The sequence below is a fragment of the Kogia breviceps genome, chromosome 16, assembly GCF_026419965.1.
Source record: "Kogia breviceps isolate mKogBre1 chromosome 16, mKogBre1 haplotype 1, whole genome shotgun sequence".
NCBI lineage: Eukaryota > Metazoa > Chordata > Mammalia > Artiodactyla > Physeteridae > Kogia > Kogia breviceps.
In genome coordinates this window covers 10,706,046-10,730,389 of record NC_081325.1, presented here as the reverse complement: position 1 = coordinate 10,730,389, position 24,344 = coordinate 10,706,046, and the positions used below count along the sequence as shown (strand labels likewise).

The following is a 24,344-nucleotide window of genomic DNA, read 5'->3' as shown; positions in this document are numbered from 1 at the left end:
AAACCGAATGCTACAGGAGTACAGACACATGAGCTGAGTACCCAAGAATGGTCAGGGACCAGGGAAGGACGTGAGGACCATATATACCCCTTAGGCTCTTAATCTTGTAACAGCTGGGTGTTGGGGCATAGTTGCAGGTCAGAGAACAGAATGCAGGAAGATTGGGAGGAACAGCTGAGATAAGAAAAGCACACTGCAGTCAGGTTGAAAGAGCTTCGAATGCCATACTAAGACTTAGGAGGCCTGAGGGAAACTGAAAGCTTCTAAACTGGGAAAGCCTGTGATCATAATTGAATTACACTGTGGAAAGCTGTTTAGATGGAGAAGACGCTGGCCTGGTTTTTACTGTGATAACCCAGCCAGAGGTGCCAAGGACCTGCACTAGGGAATGAGAGTGAAGATGTGAATGGAGGAGCAGCTCTGAGAATCATTTCAGAGTTGGGTCTTGGTCATACGCACGGTGAGGAGGAAGAAGGAGTGGGTGATTCCGTTCATCTCAGAAGGAAATTATTTAGATGGCAAGTTTGTGCTGGGCTTGGCCACAGGGATTTGCAAAGATAAACAAAGCCACCTCTGGCCTCAGGGAACCCAGACTCTCCTCTCTCAGGGGCCATGAATTCAGGCAGAACCCAGACAAGTAAGAGAAATGTGTGAGGTGCAGCAGGTACGACAGGTCAAAGCAGTGGGGCCTCGGTCCGTGTCCTACGAAGGCACTCCAGTTCAGGGTTAATTAAAACCAAGAAGGCCGGCCCGGCCGTGCAGGCTGGGTTGGGCTCTCCTCCACCAGGGGTCTCTAGAATAGCTCCCAAGTTTCTACTCCCAGGAATTCGGAGATAATTTTGCTGTTAACTTACACAGGGAACATACGCTAAGAATCAAGTCTGGGAGACTAAGGAGTGTTGGCTCCAAGGTTCAGAAAAGGGAAGCTGGAAATATGCTCCTAGGGCCCCATGATGAGGTTTCAGGGAAGAAGTAAATGCATTTTATGGGAGGATTAAGTTTCTTTGTGAAAAGGGGAACTGCAGGTGTTTTATATTTAGGCTGTCTAGTTGATGGTAATTACATTCTCTTAATCAGTCAAGGAAGCTTCTCGGAGAGGTAGGAAGGAAAACTGAAAGGAAGAGAGCTTCGCAGGTTGGGAAGGAATCTTCCAGCTACTAGGAAGGAAGAGGGAAGAGGGTGTAGAGACCATAAAGACGGTGGAGGGACCCAGCAAAGGTGCCCAGGAAACCCAGAGAGCACGTGCGACAGGGCAGGAAGGAGGAAAAGGAGGTGGGGGAACCGTGCCTGTGCTCACCTCGCTCCCCTCTCCATCCCAGCCACCTGTAAATGAGCGTCATCCTTGATATTTCCCAGGGTGACGACTCGGATGAGGAAGATCTCTGCATCAGCAACAAATGGACTTTCCAAAGGACCAGCCGCCGGTGGTCTCGCGTGGACGACCTCCACGCACTGTTTCCCGGCGGAGACAGAAACGGCTCGTCAGGAGACATTAGGATGAGAAACACGACCAGCAGTGAGAGCGTCCTCACCGACCTGAGCGAGCCCGAGGTCTGCTCCATTCACAGCGAAAGCAGCGGCGGGAGCGACGGCCGCAGCCAGCCGGGCAGCTACGGCGCCGGCCGGGAGGCCTCGGACGGCCCCGGGCAGTACTGCGCCCACGGCCCAGCCATGCTGGACGCCACGCTGGGCGGCAGCAGTCTCCCGCCGTCCCCCAAAGACGGTCTCCAGCACCCTTTGCACCCAAAGAATGAGAAGGCCACCCGGGCCAGAGCCAAATCATTTCTGAAACGCATGGAAACGCTGCGAGGGAAAGGAGCGCAGGGAAGGCAGAAGGGGCCGGGGCGGACCGGGGGCTTGGTGATCAGCGGCCCGGTGCTGCAGCAGGAGCCCGACTCCTTCAAGGCCATGCAGTGCTTCCAGGTTCCAAATGGAGATCTCCAGAACTCACCTGCCGCTGCCTGCAAAACAGGGCTTCCGGGCCCCGGCAAATGGAGCGGTGAGAGCAGCCCGTCGGAGAACAGCAGCAGCGGGGTGAGCACGCCCGGCCTGAAGGAGCGAAGGTGCCAGGGGGCCCACAAGCGCGGGGGCATGTACTTAGAAGACCTGGATGTGCTGGCGGGGACGGCACTGCGGGACGCAGGGCACCAGAACCACGCGCGCGAGTTTCATTCCCAGGAGAACTTGGTGGTGCACATTCCCAAGGACCACAAGCCAGGAACGTTCCCCAAGGCGCTCTCCATCGAAAGCCTCTCACCCACAGACCACAGCAGCGGGGTTAACTGGAGGACTGGCAGCATCTCCCTGGGCGGACAGCCGGGCCCTGGGGCCAGGGAGCCCGGGCTCATGGCGTCCTGCCGCAGAGCGAGCCGAGTCAGCGTCTATGATAACGTCCCCGGCTCCCACCTGTACGCCAGCACCGGGGATCTCCTGGACTTGGAGAAGGACGATCTCTTCCCTCACTTGGACGACATTCTGCATCATGTCAACGGGCTCCAAGAGGTAGTGGACGACTGGTCCAAAAACCTGTTACCTGAACTGCAGACACGTAATGCACTGTCCGCAGAAGCTGGCTTCTGCCCCTTCCCCCCTCCTAGTCAGATCACCTTAGATTTCGAAGGCAATTCTGTCTCCGAAGGTCGGACAACACCCAGTGATGTGGAAAGAGATGGAGCGTCTCTTAATGAATCAGAGGCTGCCGGGGTCAGAGACAGGAGGGACTCTGGAGTAGGGGCCTCTCTGACCAGGCCAAACAGGTTGGTGGCATGACTTCGTGAAACGATGTTTAATCCATTTCTTAATAATTATGGTCTGTGTATTTAACAAACATGTATAGAGTACCTTCTAAATACTTAACACTGCCCTAAGTGATGTATGCAGTTGGGAATTATTTGAACAGTAGTATGTCTTTTGTGCAGATATTGTGGTGATTGAATCCATGTTAAGTCACAGTCATTTCTCCTAGTGTTTACCCTTTAATTCAATCTTGGTTTTATGCCAAAAAAAATTTTTTTTGAGCTTCTTATGTGCAAAGCATTGATGAGAAGGTCCATTGCCTATGCACAGGCCCTTCCCATGACCTTGCAAAGCATCTCTACCCCAAACTTTAAACTTTTAAAAAACTCCATGAGAAATTTCTGAGATCTAAGGTGTATACACACTTCACAAGTTTATTTTGGCTTGAAAATGCCGATTACTAAGTACATAAAAGCTGTTGTACAACGACCATTTCAGAAGCTCCTTAGACAATGGCCCTGGAAGGGCCTAAGCAGTAGGAACAGCCTACTGTATGTGCTGCTGGGGTTCTCGCTGAGGCAGTGATGGCTCTCGGGGCTCATTGGCTGATGTGTCATCACTTCCGGGGTGCTTCATCAGTGCTGCTCACCAGTTAGAGTGCGGAGACAAGACAGCAGTGTGACAGTGCCCTACAGCTCCCAAACGTTTGCGATCTCTGGCTCTCTGTCACTGTCTGTCAGTCTGTCTGAATGTCTCTCTCTCTCTGACGCACACACACAGTCTCAGCTGCTTTCAACACTTTGGGAATGAGTTTAGGAATAAACAAACACATAAAATTTATTATATCACTTATTTAAACCTCCTAATGAAACAGATAATGACTTTTTCCAGATTTATCAGACTTGGGAAAAATAGTTTCTTCTGTTTATTCTGTACATTTTCTGTCTTCTGTTCCGTTTGCTTTGTGGTTTTCTTGGCTCGGAAACTATTTTGATTAGCTACTTAACAATTAATAACATCCTGTATTTTCCAATACCACGTCCCCTTTGTGACTGGCTTCTCTGACGGTCTTTCCGGTAAAGGCGACTCCGGTGGAACAGCTTCCAGCTCTCACACCAGCCGCAGCCGTCCACGGCGTCGCCCCACATCAGCGGTCAGACAGCCGGCCAGCTGAACCTGCTGCAGCGCTTCTCGCTGCTCCGCCTCACGGCCATCATGGAGAAGCACTCCACGTCCAACAGACACGGCTGGACGTGGTGCGTAGCACATTCACCTGGGAGGGGACTGTTTGTTCTGGGCTCAGTATGCAACCGCGAACACTTCAGTATTTACTTTCTGATTTCTGAAGACTCTGTTCATTGCCTTCACTGCCAATCTCCCGAAAATAAGGCCCAGAGTTCTGCCTTACTGTCCGTCTCTGGGCTGCCAAAGCTTGGATGTGATGTAGCCTGCAGGAAGCATTGCTTTATTTGTAGCTCTCTGTCAGTTTCCAGGGAAGGCAGTCAGGCTCCAAGAAGGAAAAAGGACAAGTAAAGAGTAATTAGTTGTGAACAGAGACATTAAAAATAAACTTGCCATCAAGTAATTTTGGCAGTTTGCAAAGAAACATCTGTTTCTTGTACCTTCTGGCCCAATGCAGAGCTCAACACTTACAGCACTGCTTCATTCAAAGAGCATTGAACTCTTCAAATACAGTTCTGCTTTTATTTCATTGGCAAATGAAAACAAGAATACGCAGTAAACCTTTGGAATAAGGGATTGACAAAAGCGTATGTTGGAACTTGAATGTGGACCTATTTTAGATGATTTGGTGGATTTGGAAAAAAATAAAATGTGTTGTTAATTGTCATATAGAAGAATCGGCAATGCTTTTATAAAAATATTTTAGAAAGTTATAAATTGCGTGGTCCAATCAATATATGCTTGTGTATTAAAATTTCCTTTAAAAGGAAATTTTCCAGAACAACTGGTTCTAGAAAAGTAAGGATATAGTCTAGGAACGTGATTTATCTTCTCTCCCCTTCTTTCTCCCCCAACCCGAACCATATTTCTTCTTCTTGATGTATTTTTTAATTTGTCTTGTTATGTCTTGTTGGGGACGTTTAAGTGTTTATCACTTGAGAAGTGTGTCTGTCACAATTAAACTGGAAAGTCGAGCACTTGATTTGAAAGCAGGGCCATAAATCCATTCTGCTAACATGAGTCATGCTGTGTAATAGTTAGAGGTCTAACAGAGGCACGGGGCACACACAGTCCTTCCATGTAATGTAAATCACTGACAGAGGAATGTTGAACCCCCCCGTGCCTGTCCAATATTCCAACAAAAGCTTGGCTCCCCTCTTGCGCTCGCAGCCTGTCCCCACAGCGTGCTCCATGAGGCGCGCATGACCTGCTTTCTGTTCATTCTAGGGCAGTTCCAAAGTTCATGAAGAGGATGAAAGTTCCTGATTACAGAGACAAGACAGTCTTTGGCATTCCTCTCATCGTTCACGTCCAGAGAACGGGGCAGCCCCTGCCACAGAGTATCCAGCAAGCCCTGAGGTATCTACGCAGCAACTGCCTCGATCAGGTAGGGTCGTAAATCCCAAGCACAGCCTGGGATGTATGGAGTGCCAGGAAGAGCTAGACCTGTCCAGGATCAGACAAGACAAGCCTCTCCAAAATAAAAGGCATTGTGATCTTTATAGGTCATATTTAGTCTGACCAGGTGACATCCTTGTCAAGCTGTGTGAGGATGTTTCCTCACTGGCAACTTGAAGGACACCCTGGAGTGACTGCAGAAAGCTAATGTTAATCATTTGTACCCGTGATGGCTAATTTGTGTTCCCCTGAAACTGAGAGTAAAGCTGTCTACTGCATTTCCTTTTAATTATGGTCTCAGTGCCACCATAAATTTCACAGCATTCTATTATCCCTCTTTGTCTTTTTTTTTAAAAAAACAGAATTAGGTCTTTATATCTCCCTTTATTAAATTTTTTTTGAAGCAGCACCATGACAAATTTATTTATATCTTTTAAAAAATTTATTTATATCTTTTTAAAATGTGCAAGTAAAATATGAAAATAGGGACTTCCCTGGTGGTACAGTGGTTAAGACTTCACCTTCCAATGCAGGGAGTGCGGGTTCGATCCCTGGTCGGGAAGCTAAGATCCCACATGCCTCAGGGCCAAAAAACCAAAACATAAAACAGAAGCAAGGGCTTCCCTGGTGGTACAGTGGTTAAGACTTCACCTTCCAATGCGGGAGTGCGGGTTCGATCCCTGGTCGGGAAGCTAAGATCCCACATGCCTCAGGGCCAAAAAACCAAAACATAAAACAGAAGCAAGGGCTTCCCTGGTGGCGCAGTGGTTGAGAGTCCGCCTGCCGATGCAGGGGACACGGGTTCGTGCTCTGGTCCTGGAGGATCCCGCATGCCGCTGAGCGGCTGGGCCCGTGAGTCATGGCCGCTGCGCCTGCGCGTCCGGAGCCTGTGCTCCACAACGGGAGAGGCCACAACAGTGAGAGGCCCGCGTACCGCAAAAAAAAAAAAAAAAAAACAGAAGCAATATTGTAACAAATTCAATATAGACTTTAAACATGGTCCACATCAAAAAATCTTTTAAAAATATGAAAATAATATCAGCTAAATTAAATATTCCCTCATCTTGTGGAGTTGATTAAAAAACTCAAGCTAAACAAAAGTCTTGGAGATCATTTTTGTCTGCAGGACTGTGGGGGGGCTATCACAATGGTGGACTCTGATTGGCCCAGAATGCAACCCATCCTATAATTAACCAGGCCAAGCCTTTGCTCCTCGGAATTAACACTCATTAGTTTTTCTGTTAGACATTGGGTCCAAAATAAAATTCTGCTTGGTAAATTACAGCCTTGAGTAGTGGGGGTATTTTCAGGCAACTATTCTATCATGGCTTTTGTTCATCATACTCTGTAATGCCCTGTGAATAATCTGTGCCAACCTAAGATTATTTGTACTTCTCCTTGATTCTCCCTTGGCCTTGGGCTCAGTGGAAAGGAATGAGCTGCGCTACACAAATTCACGAACTGATGCTTGTCTCTTCCCCAATGCTGAAAGCACGCTAAGAATCAGGATGGTCTCTTGATGAATCCGATCCCAGTTCTCAGTAAGAATAAGAGTAACTTCTTCATTCGATGCCATTGTTGATTGAACTAAATGCATTATTCCATTTTCCCTTCCCACTCCTAATTTAGATAATACACATATCTACATTTTTTCATATTTAGATGTTATGGTGAGGGTAGCAGTGGTTGCTGTTACTGTTGTGGTGGTGTTGGCTGCTTTGTTTGAGAAATGGCCTGGATGGCTTGCCTATTGTTTCTCAGAAAGAGGGGCAATAGACCACTTGTCTAAAACTAATGGTGCTCATCTTTGGCAGATGCCCCAATATTAATTGACTTGTGAATAACATCCCAATAGAGCAATCCATTGAATCTGGTTTGTTAAGCATTAGATTTGTTTTTTTTTAATTTTAGAGTTTTTATCAAAAGCACACCTTAATCAAAGGTAGAGAGTCTGTGGGTATTTTACCGAGAAAACTTTTCGGGGAGGTGGGCTCGAGTGAATATTTGGAAATACCCACTCTAATTAATCTCTTTTGCAGCCCTGAGAGTACTGCAACCATGCCCTTTGGCATAGGACTTTGGGGCTTCAATTGTACTTTTACTGGTTTATTAGTACAGGCCCAAGATTATATTTTGTGGAGAGTAGCCTGTTATTTGGACACGTGTTTTTCCAAGCTTCTCAATTTTCATAAGGGTATGTAAGACTCATCTCCCCTCTTGGCTGATTGTCTTAGAGTGTTTGGCTCTGCCTTTTACCAAGCATAGAAAATATTTTGTTCCAAACATTCTAATGGATAGCCAGCTAGCTGATGCTTATCAGCAAAAGCTCTATTCAGAGAAAACAGTGTTTGTTCAGGAATGCTTCAAGTAAATGCAGGCCATCTGTGCCATTCATTCAATAGTAGTAACCTTTCTTGCGTGCCCAGCATGTTTCAGGGATCATATTAAGTATCCTGCAAGCATTGCCTCATTTAATTCCATATCCACCCTGGGCAGGGTTAGCCCCTAGGTGGCAATGGTGGAGCCAACACTTGCTTGAAAGTCTATCTACAGAGTCCAAGTTTTTAACAAGTGCACTTTGCTACCACCTGTTAGAATTGCTTGTCCCAGTGGACTTTGGGGTGACGCCATCTCTAGCATTGAGGGACACTTTGAGAAGTGGCCCTAAACAACTCATTGACGAATTCACTCTCAGGATCGTGTTGATGATGTTGATCATTATTATCATGTGGTGTCTTTTCTGTAAGAATGGAAGAATTTTTTTCTCTGGCCCCAGCACCTGAAAAAATTGTTGTTTTTAGATAACTGGTCTGTATTTGTATTAGGTACACCAGATTCATTCAGCTGGATATGTGTTCCTCTCTACACTGGCTGCTAGAATTATTGAAGCCAAATGCATGTTCGGCCTATCGTAAATATATATAATTTTGGGGCATAAATTTTGTTTTGTGAACCTCATTCCTACTTCCTGCTAACCTTTTCTATCTTTATTTTCCTTTTGCTCTAGTCCTCTCATCTATTATCTTTAACTGCACCTTACTGTACTTTATAGATCATTGTAAGTCACCTTGAATTCTTTCTCGAACAAGATTGGGTATAAATGCATTGTAATACCACCACTCTACTCACCGCATAGTCTTTATGTAGAATGGAAACCGATCCTGCCCCCTGTAGATTCGGAATAATGAGTATCACCAGTATCACTACTGTTACTGGTCCCAGCCTCCCGTTTGAAGACAGAGTCATATGAACACAGAGAAGGACAGTGGCACCAAAACGCCCTCAATCTCTAGTCACTGGCTTATTCCCAGTCTCCATTTCAGGCCTATAACTTTTTTTTTTTTTTTAATCTGGGAGAACGCCACACTGAAAAACAGTACGCTGGCAAAGCTTTATAAGAAAAAAGACTCATTTCATAGACATAAATACTGATTCTAAATGTAACCGCAATGAACAAGGCAATCCTTCTCTTGTATCCGTCAAAAGAAAAAAATCCTCAAGATGTCAAAGGGACTTTCGTGGAATCCAGTTCCTCCCCTTATGGGGTACCCAACGCCAGCAGGGCCCCCACCGTGTATGCCCCTCCCCTTCATCAGCACAGAGTGTGGGCAGCACACAGAGCCCCCCTCTGGTCCCTGCGAAGAAGGAAGGCGGTCGTAGGAAGGGACAAGGGGAAACTAGAGAAACATAATGAGAATCAAAGAAAACCAGGCTCAGGAGGAAGACTGTTCTAGAGATTTAAGAGCAAAACTCGAGCAAATAAAAGCCAGTGAATCAGAAAAGAAAGGGGAGGGACAAGAGTCACAAGGAAGGAGTGGACACACACCAGATGAGGGTCCTTCCCTCGCCAACGGCACCTCCTCTGAAGGGAAGACTCAGGTCTACACAGGCTCTTGAGATCTCAGCCCCCCGGCCGTGCAAGACCAGAAGGTCTCAGAATACCCTTCCTCTAAACCGCCCCTGACTGGCTTCTCTGCTGCCTGCCTCTACGTGGTCCCCTCGAACCACCGTGCAAGCCTGTCCCAAGGCTCAGCCCCTCATCCCAGGGAGGGAGGCTTCCTGCAATAAGCTCAGCTTCTCTCCCTCATGCTACGCATTTTTCGCAAACATTCTTCGCAAACATTCATCGCAAACAGCTGAAGACAGCCCTACAGAGTCCTGAAACAAGACCACCGTTCCACCTCCTGCACCCCCAAGTGCAGAACAGCTGCCATATGAGGAAACACAGTGTATCCATTTTTGCCCTGGCAGCTGGCTGGAGATGAAATAGGGAGTTTAACCTTCAGTTCTGAACCATTTGTATTCAGACACAGCAGTTTGTGAGACGAGCGGGCTTTGTTGGCTGAGCTTTATTTCTGCCCCACATCAACTGCACAGAAGGATAGGTTATACCCAGCCCCTGGTGAATATGAAGTCACGGCAGAGAGTGGCTAAACCTGCAGTGCTCCAAATAAGAACCGACCACATACTGTTCTTAGGAACCTCTCTCTCTCTCAATAAAACCAACTTTTCTTCATTAGTGGAGCACATCCCTAAAGAAGAGGAAATGCAAGTCCTGATAAATATCATTAAGTGCTGAAAGGATTAGCATAAACAGGATGCCAAGTAGGAGATTTAATATTATTTAGATGAAATTTGAGTTCTAATGCAGCACTCATGCCCAAGCTCTCCTTCTAATGGAGCAGTAAGTTTTAAAAGCCCAATTATGCTGGAAAGACACTTCAAACTCAGTACAAGTGTCCTCAGCCTGCCGCCTGTTCACCACCCTCCTTGCTGCCTACCTCGGGTAAGATGAGTGATGTTCCAGCGCCTATCTTATTTATTTATTTTTTTTGCGGTACGCGGGCCTCTCACTATTGTGGCCTCTCCCTTTGCGGAGCACAGGCTCCGGACGCGCAGGTTCAGCGGCCATGGCTCACGGGCCCAGCCGCTCTGCGGCATGTGGGATCTTCCCGGACCGGGGCACGAACCCGTGTCCCCTGAATCGGCAGGCGGATTCTCAACCGCTGCGCCACCAGGGAAGCCCCAGCGCCTGTCTTTTTAAATTATACTTTGAGTCCTTGCTTTTTCATAGCTGTGTTTTTGGGTGGAAGACTAAAGAGAGAGCAAAGTAAAACTAGACCAGAGCAACACTCATTGTTCATCCTTTTATCTTTAAAATGAGAGATTATGTGCAAGAGAGAAGCTTAAAAAATGGATTTCGCATTGCTGACCTCTATTCTTACCTTTTAAGAGAGAGTCTTAGAGCCCTGCTTTCGAGGTACATGAGAGCAGGCCCTGCTGTGTAATTTGTGGAGCCTTGTGCAAAATGAAAGTGCATATAAATTATGAAGAATTTCAAAATGGTGACCGCAGCATGTTAAACCAAGAGTGGGTCCCCGTGTGACTACCCAGGTCGCCCGCCCACCAGTGACAGAAATGGAAGCAAATGAAAGACATTTCACACATCTTGGGTCCTCCTCGTAATGAAGCTGAAGGGTCTGGGGTTGCCTCCCATCGGCTATGATGACAAGGGTGCCCTTAGAAGAAACCCATTTTTAAAAGTGGTTTCTTTGGTCCTCCACTTTTTACTAAGAAAAAAAAAGTTAGCCAAAAATGCATATTTTATCACTGCTCTGAAAGCTTTTTGCAGAAGAAAAAATGATGGTTGCCAGCTCCATGGGCCAACACCCCTGGTTGCTCTATGATGATGGGTAGGAGAAGCTCTTCTCTCTGGTTCCAGGACCTCTACATCACTAGAGGAAGCTTCTATTTACCACGCCCAGGGAGTTTTTCACTCCAGGGACCAGAAGCCCCGCCCCCAAATGGCTTAAACTATAGAAAATTCCCACGGTCACATGACAAGAAGGCAGGAAGCAGGACAGTTCCAGGGTTAGTTCTTACATTAGCTCAGTGACATCTTTGAAGACAGGCGCCCTTACCATCTTTCCCTTCTGCCATCGTTCACTCCCAACATCTGGAATCTGATTTCAGACCACCTTTACTTTATTAGGCTTAGGAAAAAAACTTTCCTTTGGTGCTTCCAACAAAAATCCCCAGAACCCACAGATATTTCCCACGTCCCTTGGATGATAAGGGTGGGATGGGAAGGTTATTGTCAGAAATTGAGGCAGAACAAATAAATACCTGACAACCCTCTGGACATCCTGTGAGATCTAAGTCAGAACAAGCAGCTCGGAGCCCACAGCTGGAGAGCTCCAGACATGTCTAAAATAATTAAAATCACAATATTTGCTGAAACTAGAAAGAAACTTGGAAACAAAACAATACAAAGAGAACATCCCCGGGATGTGGGTGTACCTGCACATCGCTGTGCACCCAGAATCAAAGCCAGCAAGACACAGAGGACAAAAGAGGAATCTCGTTCTGCGATGTCCTCACAAACCCTTGTCTGCTTTATTCTTTTTATAGAATCCGATCGATATTTCTCTACCATTAAAACATAATAATCACAGGAATTCTCGAATGGAATAATACCAACTCACAGGAGGATAAGTGTGAGTCACACTGAGGAATTCACCTCCGGGGCACTTGGCTTCTGAGACCCCCCCCCCCCCCCCCCCCAGTGCAGCACAGCCTTGAGGCCCGGCCCGGGCCCCCTTCCAGAATCAGAAGAGTTGAGATGTAAACACATCAAGGCTGGATCTCACTTCGATAATCACTCATTTGACATCTTGAACTTTTCTTTTGACAGGACATGCTTTCTTCTCATGCCCTTTGATGAAATCTGTAGTAGTTGCCAGAGGAAGAGAAATGCTCTTTAGATTCTTCTTGGCAACGTTTTGCATTTTCTAGACATTCCAAACTTTAAGAATAAAAAAGAAAGCAATTCATATTTTAAGTGATACTGTGCCTTAATATGCTGTTCTGTGAAATTAGGGTGGTAAGCCTTGGAACGCCAAGAAGTATTACTGAGAATTCTGTCTTTATTGCCTCAAAACGTAGTGGTGTATAATTGCCCCTGCGATCCATTCAGCTGACGTATACAAAAACCTGAGTATTCTCTAATTGCTTGGAATTCTTCCCTTGCTGTTATGCAGTTTAAAAGAATTAGCGCTGCTCTCCCTTTACAGCAGCAACCAAGAGAGCTCTCTTCGGACCCCTGAGCTTGGGTGGAGGCTGGCCTGGCACACAGAGCGGCCCGTGAGACAACCTGGCGTGTCTCTCCGGGGATAAGGAGGGAGAGCAGTGCCGACTCGAGGCCGCTGCCCACCTGTCTGACCGCTGGGAATGGGGAAGTGGGACGAGTGAGCCCTTGGAGAGTGAAAAGAGTGGAGGCTGAGGGTTGAAGAACCAGTTTTGAGAAACTCAGTGCCCTATAGGCATTTAAAAATAGTAGACACACGAATTCACTATAAGCCTGGGCTCCCAGAGCAGCTCAGTTCTTCTGGGGTGACGGCAGGTCCACTTGGGGAGAGCCTCCAGCATAACCTGGAAACCACCGCAGGAGCCTCCATCCTCATAGGGCCCTGCTCCCCCTCACTCGTTCCCGTTAGGGGCATTATCCCCACGGTGCCTTACTGCTCCGTTCATTTGTCGAGCAGAGGAGGAGTCTAGGCCCTAAGGATGAAAAAGGCATAATACAATGTCTTGAAGTCTGAAGAAAAGCCACTTAGGAATCACTCTCACTACAGCCATAGCTTCTACACATAATAAGTAACCAGGTAGAGTAGTAAGTGCATCGTATGAGATGCATATGTTACAAGGATTCTGAAGAAGGAAAAGCATATAAGTAAGACCTATCAATCCAAATATGTGCTTAACCATATTTTGTGTCATGAGCATATTCCTTATAAACCTCTCCCTCAAAGGGGCATTTGGATATGGTTACTTATCTGGGATCCACCAAACCTTCCATTGACAGAAGTTTCTCAAAACCCCCACTAAAGTATACATACTAGAAGGTAGGGAATTTTGTCTGACCTGCTCACTAATGACTCTTAGAAGATGTAAGTATGCCTGGTATATAGGGGGTATTTAATCACTACTTGTTAAATAAATGAATAAAAAAATAACGTCTACCATGTTGTAAGACTTGACAAGTCACAAAGCACAGTCACGTATATTTTCTCAGGAGCCCTGTAAGGTGGGCTGTTACTTTTATTTTCATTTCATGGGAGAGGAAGTCAGTGTTCAGCTACTGCCCAAAGTAGCTAAGTTAGTAATTTACAATATACTAGTTTGGATGCAATTCCAAGTCATCGAGTCTTGGTCCTGTTGCCTTCTCATCTCCCTCAGTGTGCTTGCAAATAGGAAGAAAACGTCTGGGGCAAAGGCGGCCTCACTAACACGTCACTGTGGCTTGTTTCAGGTGGGTCTTTTTCGAAAATCAGGCGTGAAGTCTCGAATCCATGCCTTACGTCAGATGAACGAGAGCTTTCCTGAGAACGTCAGCTACGAGGACCAATCCGCTTACGACGTGGCGGATATGGTGAAGCAGTTCTTCCGGGACCTTCCTGAGCCTCTTTTCACCAACAAGCTCAGCGAGACCTTCCTCCACATCTATCAGTGTAAGTGGGAACAAGGCAGATCAGTGTTCTCAAGTGCATTCATCCACCTAAAAAAAAAAAAATTCTATAGATTGAATTTTAATTGTACAAGTAGTGCATGAAGAAGTATATAAGTTACAATTCTACCATCCTCTCCAGAAGTAAACTTTGTTCACACTTCAATATGGAAATCTCCAGGCTATATTTTATGCATTTGAAAATACGTTTTTGACATCAAAAATCTTCCTGCTCAATACGGTTTTATGTAGGATATAAAAACTAACTTTCAATGTACTTTTAAAAAATTTAAAATGAAAAGGTAACACAATAGAATTTATTTTATATATAGGTGTTCTTAAAAAGAAAGCATTTCCTTGGGATATATGAAATCCAAATGTGTTAAAATGACTAGAAATGAAAGGAAGTGTATTTTAATGCAATATATTTTAATTGGTGAAAAGTAAGCAAACCAAATCAAGGCTTAAGCTTAATTCAACTAATTTATATTTTCACTTAGAACTTTTTAAGTGATGTGAAGTTGATAATTCTCAGCAAAACCCCTAAAATTAATCATTGAAAATAGCAAGTATTGATTTAACAACATATCCTGCTAAAGATAGTTGCGAAGTAGGGGATGGTATTAGAAATGAACACGTGGCTCTTTTCTAGCTGCACTGTTATGGTTATATAGTTGTCCCTCAGTATCCTCGTGGGATTCCTTCCGGGACCCACCGAGGATGCTAAAGTCCCATAGTCGGTTTTCTGTATCCTCAGTTGGGCATCCGAGGATTCAAACAATCACGATCATAAACATAGTACAGGATTCATAGTTCGTTGAATCTGCAAATTCAGGACCCAAGTATAGGGAGAGCTGACTGTGTATTTATTGAAAAAAAAAAAAAAATTTGCCTGTTAAGTGAACCCGTACAGGTCAAACCGTGTTATTCAACAGTCAACTGTAAGTATTTAGTGGTCCAAGTCTCAATTCCTTAGGAAAAAAAACACTTGGCCTGTGGACTTTTGAGTTTTTAGCAACATATACATGAAGTGGACCTTGACATGGAATTGATCCAACTCGAAGAAGATTCTTGCTGTTGAGAATTCTGTACTAAATGTGTTTCAGGAGTTTATAATATTGCAAATTCGGAAAGGATTCTAACAAGTACCACTTGTAAAAACAGGATAAAGTGGTGACCCACTAAACAAATATTATTTTGTCAGAGTGAATAGGTTAAGTTAAACTAGTGATACATGTTGCTGGAGGCTAAATACAGGGAATTCATGATGTTTCTGCTGTAAGAGGTTGAGCTGCATTTTTCAGTTAAACCTCCCTTACTGTTTGGAAGTAGCATATATGAGTATTTACATTTAATCAGTTCTCAGGTTATGGTTGACACTAGTCTAACGTTAAAGTCAGATTATTTCCAAGAGATAAACGCTTTTAGCCCTTTGTGAGACTCACAAGCAAAATAAAACAGATCAAAGCAGGGCTTATTTTAGCTGAGCAAACTAAGTTCTCGGCAAGCTGAGTTCTGCTTATGTTCAGGGCACCAGGCTGAGCACTGCAGAGCATATGGATGGGTAAGACTTAACTCTGCTCTTAAGCATCTTACAGTTGAGGGAGATGAGACATGTACATAAATAACTGCCAAACAGCAAGACTGGAGAAATCCCATGATAAGGTTACAAAGAGCACCCAAGGGGGCTGAGATGAAGAATAAGGACTTGGTGGAGAAGTGACAACTGAAGGTTGAGACACATGAAGAACACATGCTGAGTGAAGTAAATAGCACAGGTGTCAGGAGATTACAGGACTTCTGTCTGGCTTGCAAGGAAGGGTAACTGTCCGGTGCAGCATCAAATGACTCCAAAAATTAGACTGGGGCTGTACTCAGGAAGGGCACTGAATATTAGAGCAAAGAGTTCATATTTGATCCATTAATCACTGCGGGGACCCCTTGGGTGGTGTTGAGGAAGCTACCAGTTACAGTGCTCTCAGCTGTAAACACAGAACCAAAAATCCAACAAACAGTGGCTTAAATAATAAAGACATTATATAATCGCACAAGACAAGAAATCTGGAGTTAAATAATTCCAGAGTTGGTTAATTCAGTGACACCGTGGCTGAGGTCAGCGTCTCTTGTCATGCCCTTAAGGTCACAATATGACTGCCACCACTTATCTTTATCATGTCTTCCCAAGGTCACATCCAAAGGCAAGAGGCAGGCAGAAGGCTTCTCCTTGGGCATATGTCTCTCTTTCTCAGGGAGATAAATTTACAGAAATGCCTAGCTAGCGTTTATTTTGGTCCCATAGCCCAGAAATTTTACACTTTTCTCCCCTGAATCAATCACTGGGAAGAGGAATGAGACCCCACTTGGGGTCTAGGCCAACTTGGTTATCCCCTGGTTTTGAGGGAGGAGCCCAACCTCCCTGAGTGCATTACAGCCCAGACCTGAACAGAACGTGGGTTTTCTTACAGAGAAAGAAGGGGAGAGTAGGTATTTCATAGGCAGCCAGGCTTGTGCCACAGGGTGCATGTCCACTGGAACTTTTTATTTGACCCATGAATCTGGAAGTGGTGAACGAGAGGTACTGGACAGGACGAGAACGGAGGGTTAAGGAGCCAGCACATTCACTGAGGCTCTGGGTTGCCTGTGGGGCAACCCAGCGGCAAGACTGGAAATAAAGATGGTCTAGGGATAGACTCTGGAGTCAAAGTTTCCAAAGGGCTGTGGAGGAGAGGGACAGTTCCTCCTCCGTTCTCCAGAGCAGGTCCAACTGTAGCTCTGTTACTTCTTGGACTTGCATCAAATGATTAATTAGAGTGTTGGATGGATAATGAGCACACGTGAAGCCCACGGTCTACAGGAGAGAGAAGGATGCAGGGATCAAAGACGACCCTGTAGTTTTAAAGAGCATTCAGAAAGGAAAGGGGGAGGGGAGCTGATCTGGGGGCAGGGAGGAGCCTGGACGTGGAGTCTTAAGGGCTGCTAGCCATCTGTGTGGATGCAAGTCTTCAGCACCTAGAAATCCAGATCTAGAACAGTCTTCTGAGAGCCAGGAAAGAGGCAGGAACCACAGGAGTGTCTGTGCCACAAAAAAGGTCAAAGAGGATAGCATCCGATACGAATGCTGAATTTAGGGATTAATAGTTGACCTTTGTAGGCACCTTTAGTAGAAAATAATGACAGAAGGTATTTTCTGAGGGATAAAGAAACGAGTGAGTAGAAGGAAGCTGGGACAACATGTAGCCACGACAGATGACTCTTCAAACATTTTGGCACAGAAGAGAAGAAGGTTGGCAACCTAAAGCTAAACAATGCATGCACTGGACATCTTACCTAAAGCAGCTTATTTAAAGACAGTTCAAGGGCTCCAGCTGAATTTATAACACTTCAATGACAAGCCTGAGGTCATTAGGAGTATCTGCTTCTGCTTCAGCACAAGCAAGAAAAAGGAAAGAGGTTTCTGTATAATGTGAACAGAATGGCTCTCCTCTATCAAACCCAGGTCTGTCTTGTGCCGGTTCACAGTGGACGTAGTGGGGGTTGGGGTGGGTTCCAGAATGTCCAACCCACGGTCAGGCTCTTCCAGAGACTTGCTTGCAGCTGCCGGTTGACGGGCCCGCAGTGAGCCCCGCCCTGGGAGGGTCGATGATGGAGAGGGGCGGGACCCGCGCAGAAAGCACACCACAGCGCCCCCCCGGGGCAGCAGGTTCCCCTACCAGTGGGAACTATCTGCGCATGTATGCTTGCATATTTTCAATAGTATGAAGATACCGTGATGTACTATAATATACTGTGCATATCATAAGACACATCCCATCAGTATTTTTAAAGCATGAGAGAAAACAAACACCATTGGCAATTCCAACAGTTTCTTCCCACCCCCCTCTGGAGCACAGACGCCTGCTGCAGAGACCGGCTCTAGAACCTGGCATTGTAGGAAAGACAACCGTGTTAGCCCATGTGAGCTCCCGACGGTGTCTTTCAGTGAGAGGAATAAGGGTGGGGAGTCAGGCCTCAAAGATCATTAACAAACACAGCCAGGGGGCAGCAGAATGCAGCCCAGAGCACCCATTTTTCTATACCTTTTCTTTTTAGTTACCTCACACCGTTCAGGCCATTCCCTTTCAAGCCTGCCAATCACCCTATCACCGCCCAGACGGGGAAGGGGCCGAGAGGGAGGAGCCTGATTCCTCTTCTTCAAGCCCTGGGCGTCCTGAGGGAAGCTTCACGAGCTGGGCGTGGCGGGGGAGGGAGGGTGCGCGAGAGGTTTGAAACAGGTCGGTGAGGAGGCAGACTGCTCCAAGAGTATGAAAAGCCAGCGCAGGTGTTCCTTGCCTCGTCCAGCCTCGCTGTTAAGACCGTGGGTTCTGGAGTGAGACTGTGGCTTTCCGAGGGCAGCTCGTCAAGCTTCTCACCACCTGGGGCAGCTCTGCGCCCTTAGCTGTTGTCACGTCACTGTTGAAGCTGACAGTGGCCCTGAGTGTGTTCGCAGGAAGGTAGCGCTCGCTCCCCCTCTCCCGCTGGCTCCTCCCCCCGGCTGTTCCTCTAACCCCCGGCACCGCTTTTTCTGCAGGCGTCCCCAAAGAGCAGCAGCTGCAGGCAGTGCAGGCGGCCGTCCTGCTGCTGGCCGATGAGAGCAGGGAGGTGCTGCAGACGCTGCTGTGCTTCCTCAGCGACGTGGTCCACGCGGTGCAGGAGAATCAGATGACGCCCATGAACCTGGCTGTGTGTCTGGCCCCCTCCCTCTTCCATCTGAATTTACTGAAGAAGGAAAGCTCCCCCAGGTGGGTTTTCCTCGGCAAGAACGCTAATCCTAAACCAGGTGTTCCCCACGGCTACTTACAAAAACTCCCGCTGTATTTCAAGCTGGGGATTTGTCAGCACTTCATTCATAATCAGAAAATGTTTGGAGGAACATAATTCGTGTGGCTCAGCGTTAGGGAATTATCAAAGTAGCACAGTGTCCTTTGTGATCGCCAAAGCCTGGAGTTTTGTTTTGTTTTGCGTGTGTGAGTGGGAAGGAGGGAAAAAGGACACAAAGTAGTATTTTACAATCTTCTTTTTTTTTTTAACATCTTTGAGTATAACTGTTTTACAATAGTGTGTTAGTTTCTCCTTTACAACAAAGTGAATCAGTTATACATATACATATGTTCCCATAACTCTTCCCTCTTGTGTCACCCTCCCTCCCACCCTCCCTATCCCACCCCTCTAGGTGGTCACAAAGCACAGAGGTGAACTCCCTGTGCTATGCTGCAGCTTCCCACTAGCTATCTAATTTACATTTGGTAGTGTGTATATGTCCCTGCCACTCTCTCACATCGTCACCACTTACCCTTCCCCCTCCCCATATCCTCAAGTCCATGCTCTAGTAGGTCTGTGTTTTATTCCCATCCTACCACTAATCTCTTCATGACATTTTTTTTTTTTTAGATTCCATATATATGTGTTAGCATACGGTATTTGTTTTTATCCTTCTGACTTACTTCACTCTGTATGACAGACTCCAGGTCTATCCACCTCATTACAAATAACTCAGTTTCATTTCTTTTTATGGCTGAGTAATATTCCATTGTATATATGTGCCACATCTTCCTTATCCATTCATCTGTTGATGGACACTTAGGTTGCTTCCATGTCCTGGCTATCGTAAATAGAGCTGCAATGAACATTTTGGTACATGAGTCTTTCTGAATTATGGTTTTCTCGGGGTATATGCCCAGTAGTGGGATTGCTGGGTCATATGGTAGTTCTATTTGTAGTTTTCCAAGGAACCTCCATACTGTTCTCCATAGTGGCTGTATCATTTTACATTCCCACCAACAGTGCAAGAGTGTTCCCTTTTCTCCACACCCTCTCCAGCATTTATTGTTTCTAGAGTTTTTGATGATGGCCAATCTGGCCGGTGTGAGATGATATCTCATTGTAGTTTTGATTTGCATTTCTCTAATGATTAATGATGTTGAGCATTCTTTGATGTGTTTGTTGGCTATCTGTATATCTTCTTTGGAGAAATGTCTATTTAGTTCTTCTGCCCATTTTTGGATTGGTTTGTTTGGTTTTTTGTTATTGAGCTGCCTGAGTTGCTTATAAATTTTGGATATTAATCCTTTGTCAGTTGCTTCATTTGCAAATATTTTCTCCCATTCTGAGGGTTGTCTTTTGGTCTCGTTTATGGTATCCTTTGCTGTGCAAAAGCTTTTAAGTTTCATTAGATCCCATTTTTTTATTTTTGTTTTTATTTCCATTTCTCTAGGAGATGGGTCAAAAACGAACTTGCTGTGATTGATGTCATAGAGTGTTCTGCCTATGTTTTCCTCTAAGAGTTTGATAGTGTCTGGCCCTACATTTAGGTCTTTAATCCATTTTGAGTTTATTTTTGTGTATGGTGTTAGGGAGTGTTCTAATTTCATACTTCTACAGGTAGCTGTCCAGTTTTCCCAGCACCACTTATTGAAGAGGCTGTCTTTTCTCCACTGTGTTTCCTTCCCTCCTTTATCAAAGATAAGGTGACCATATGTGTGTTGGTTTATCTCTGGGCTTTCTATCCTGTTCCATTGATCTATATTTCTGTTTTTGTGCCAGTACCATACTGTCTTGATTACTGTGGCCTTGTAGTAGAGTCTGAAGTCAGGGAGCCTGATTCCTCCAGCTCCATTTTTCGTTCTCAAGATTGCTTTGGCTATTCGGGGTCTTTTGTGTTTCCATACAAATTGTGAAATTTTTTGTTCTAGTTCTGTAAAAAATGCCAGTGGTAATTTGATAGGGATTGCATTGAATCTGTAGATTGCTTTGGGTAATAGAGTCATTTTCACTACGTTGATTCTTCCAATCCAAGAACATGGTATATTTCTCCACCTATTTGTATCATCTTTAATTTCTTTCATCAGTGTCTTATAGTTTTCTGCATACAAGTCTTTTGTCTGCTTAGGTAGGTTTATTCCTAGATATTTTATTCTTTTTGTTGCAGTGGTAAATGGGAGTGTTTTCTTAATTTCATTCTCAGATTTTTCATCATTAGTGTATAAGAATGCCAGAGATTTCTGTGCATTAATTTTGTATCCTGCTACTTTACCAAATTCATTGATTAGTTCTAGTAGCTTTCTGGTAGCATCCTTAGTATTCTCTATGTATAGTATCATGTCATCTGCAAACAGTGACAGCTTTACTTCTTCTTTTCCTATTTGGATTCCCTTTATTTCTTTATTTTCTCTAATTGCTGTGGCTAGAACTTCCAAAACTAGGTTGAATAAGAGTGGGGAGAGTGGGCAACCTTGTCTTGTTCCTGATCTTAGTGGAAATGGTTTCAGTTTTTCACCATTGAGAACAATGCTGGCTGTGGGTTTGTCATATATTGCCTTTATTATATTGAGGAAAGTTCCCTCTATGCCTACTTTCTGCAGGGTTTTTTTTTATCATAAATGGGTGTTGAATTTTGTCAAAAGCTTTCTCTGCATCTATTGAGATGATCATATGGTTTTTCTCCTTCAGTTTGTTGATATGGTATATCACATTGATTGATTTGCGTATATTGAAGAATCCTTGCATTCCTGGAATAAACCCCACTTGATCATGGGTGTATGATCCTTCTAATGTGCTGTTGGATTCTGTTTGCTAGTATTTTGTTGAGGATTTTTGCATCTATGTTCATCAGTGATATTGGCCTATAGTTTTCTTTCTTTGTGACGTCTTTGTCTGGTTTTGGTATCAGGGTGATGGTGGCCTCATAGAATGAGTTTGGGAGTGTTCCTCCCTCTGCAATTTTTTGGAAGAGTTTGAGAAGGATGGGTGTTAGCTCTTCTCTAAATGTTTGATAGAATTCACCTGTGAAGCCATCTGGTCCTGGGCTTTTGTTTGTTGGAAGATTTTTGATCACAGTTTCAATTTCAGTGCTTGTGATTGGTCTGTTCATATTTTCTCTTTCTTCCTGGTTCAGTCTTGGCAGGTTGTGCATTTCTAAGAATTTGTCCATTTCTTCCAGGTTGTCCATTTTATTGGCATAGAGTTGCTTGTAGTAATCTCTAATAATCTTTTATATTTCTGCAGTCAGTTGTTACATCTCCTTTTTCATTTCTAATTCTATTGATTTGAGTCTTCTCCCTTTTTTTCTTGATGAGTCTGGCTAATGGTTTATCAATTTTATTTATCTTCTCAAAGAACCAGCTTTTACTTTTATTGATCTTTGCTATTGTTTCCTTCATTTCTTTTTCATTTATTTCTGATCTGATCTTTATGATTTCTTTCCTTCTGCTAACTTTGGGGTTTTTTTTTTGTTCTTCCTTCTCTAACTGCTTTAGGTGCAAAGTTAAGTTGTTTATTCGAGATGCTTCCTGTTTCTTAAGGTATGATTGTATGGCTATAAACTTCCCTCTTAGAACTGCTTTTGCTGCATCCCATAGGTTTTGGGTCGTCGTGCCTCCATTGTCATTTGTTTCTAAGTACTTTTTGATTTCCTCTTTGATTTCTTCAGTGATCACTTCGTTATTAAGTAGTGTATTGTGTAGCCTCCATGTGTTTGTATTTTTTACAGATCTTTTTCTGTAATTGATATCTGGTCTCATAGCGTTGTGGTCAGAAAAGATACTTGATACGATTTCAATTTTCTTAAATTTGCCAAGGCTAGATTTGTGACCCAAGATATGATCTATCCTGGAGAATGTTCCATGGGCACTTGAGAAAAATGTGTATTCTGTTGTTTTTGGATGGAATGTCCTATAAATATCAAGTAAATCCATCTTGTATAATGTATCATTTAAAGCTTACAATCTTCTTTTTTTAAAGGCTAGATTGAAGGCACAAGCACGGCAGCTTGCCGTGAAGTAGTTTCAAACTTGGGAAAAATAGATTAATTTCTCCCCCAACAGTTATTCCTGCCCGTGTATTTTTCCAAGGTTTTCCATTATGAACTGTCACACTCTTAGCCTGACTCAGGATATCTAAGATGTGTAGTCACTGTTTTTATTTGGAAATGAGAAAGTATGGGATCTTGGTAGCATCTGGGTGTGAAGACATGACAAAGGGATGAGCTCTGTACTGTGAAAAGCTCTTGGGTTTGGGATCTGCTGAGGACTCTCCCCCTCAATTACAGAGTCATGCAAAAGAAATATGCCTCCGGGAAGCCAGATCAAAAGGACCTCAGTGAGAATCTGGCCGCAGCTCAGGGGCTGGCCCACATGATCATGGAATGTGACAGACTTTTTGAGGTGAGTGAAAGGCTCCAACTGCCTTCCTTATAGCTCTTGGAACTCGATAAGACGCTTGGAATGGTTGCTGCATTTATGGCTTATTTCTGTTTTTTCCTGATTTTATAATGACAATGGTACACTCAATAGGTCTGGTCTTTGCCTCCTAGAAATGTGAGGAGTGAGCTTATATGTTGAATAGTTGAGGCTTTGACAGTTAAAGACACTTGGGTTTTTACCATGATGATGGTTTTTATGAAAACAGCTGCATCAACTTGAGGTGCCAGGTCCCAGGCCAGCCAGCCAAGTACGGTCTATTTGACGTAACCTCGGGACTTGATTAGATTCTGTGTGTGTGTGTGTGTGTGTGTGTGTGTGTGTGTGTGTGTGTGACTGTGTGATACTGAACAATCGCTGTGAACTCAGAATCAGTGGCAGCTTGTGCATACAGCCACAGATACGCTGAAGGATTAAGGGAACTAGACTTCCGGCATACTTGTTGTCATTTGCAAAAGGGAAAAGTGTGCCACAAAGGTAAAGCTGCCTCTAAGTCATGCTTGACGTTCCCCTTAACTCTGTGCACTTTAAGTTTCCTGAGCCCAAGTTTTGCCAAACTGAATAAAAATGTATAAGTAAAATCAAAGGAAAATGGAAAAAAATGAATGGGAAGTCATGGCGGTGTTTTGAATGATAAATATAGCCTCAAACAGGTTCGGGTTTCCCGCCTTGAGGAAGCCCGCCGCCGACCCCGGCACTGATCTTAGACAAACACCTCTTGCCCCGCGGCACTCGGCCCATTGCCCGTACCGCGGTCTTTGGCGACGCTGCTTTGCTTCCTCTGTCAGTCTCAGCATCTCTGTAGCTCAGTGTGTTGCTCTTCTGTGCGTCCATCGGCTCAGGTCCCGCTTGAGATGGTGGCCCAGTCTCATAACTCGTACATGGAGGCTGAGATCCATCCCCCAACTCTGGAAGACCTGGGGGCCCAGCTGGAGGAGAGCGGGGCCACTTTCCACACGTACCTGGAGCATCTCATCCAGGGCCTCCAGAAGGAAGCCAAGGAAAAGTTCAAAGGATGGGTCACGTGTTCCAACACAGACAACACAGATCTTGCTTTCAAAAAGGTAATCTCACGTCTTGGGAAAAATTACCCCCAAAGAGCCAAGTCTTACAACCAGGGATTTGTTTTGCTTTTAAAATGGCTACTCTGTTCCCAGGGCTTCACCACACATGAATCAGTCAACCACCCACTCTAGAGCCTATTTGCACATAATCAGACTGCAGACTGTGGAGCCGGACGGCTGGAGCCCAGGCCTGGCTCTGTCCCGTAGCTGTGTGACATTGGGCGA

At 44.9% G+C, this 24,344-nt stretch overlaps 1 protein-coding gene across 10 annotated transcripts in view; it reads left to right on the top strand.

Moving 5' to 3' along the window:
• The window catches only part of STARD13 (StAR related lipid transfer domain containing 13), a 245,538-nt gene that overhangs the window by 199,753 nt on the left and 21,441 nt on the right, over positions 1-24,344 (top strand). For all 10 annotated transcript variants that reach the window (XM_067016566.1, XM_059041576.2, XM_067016565.1 and 7 more), the window contains 7 exons: positions 1,357-2,756; positions 3,819-3,992; positions 5,146-5,305; positions 13,628-13,826; positions 18,390-18,600; positions 22,905-23,019; positions 23,898-24,119. In XM_067016566.1, the coding sequence (XP_066872667.1) occupies positions 1,357-2,756; positions 3,819-3,992; positions 5,146-5,305; positions 13,628-13,826; positions 18,390-18,600; positions 22,905-23,019; positions 23,898-24,119 (2,481 nt within the window). The remainder of the gene's footprint in view (positions 1-1,356; positions 2,757-3,818; positions 3,993-5,145; positions 5,306-13,627; positions 13,827-18,389; positions 18,601-22,904; positions 23,020-23,897; positions 24,120-24,344) is intronic.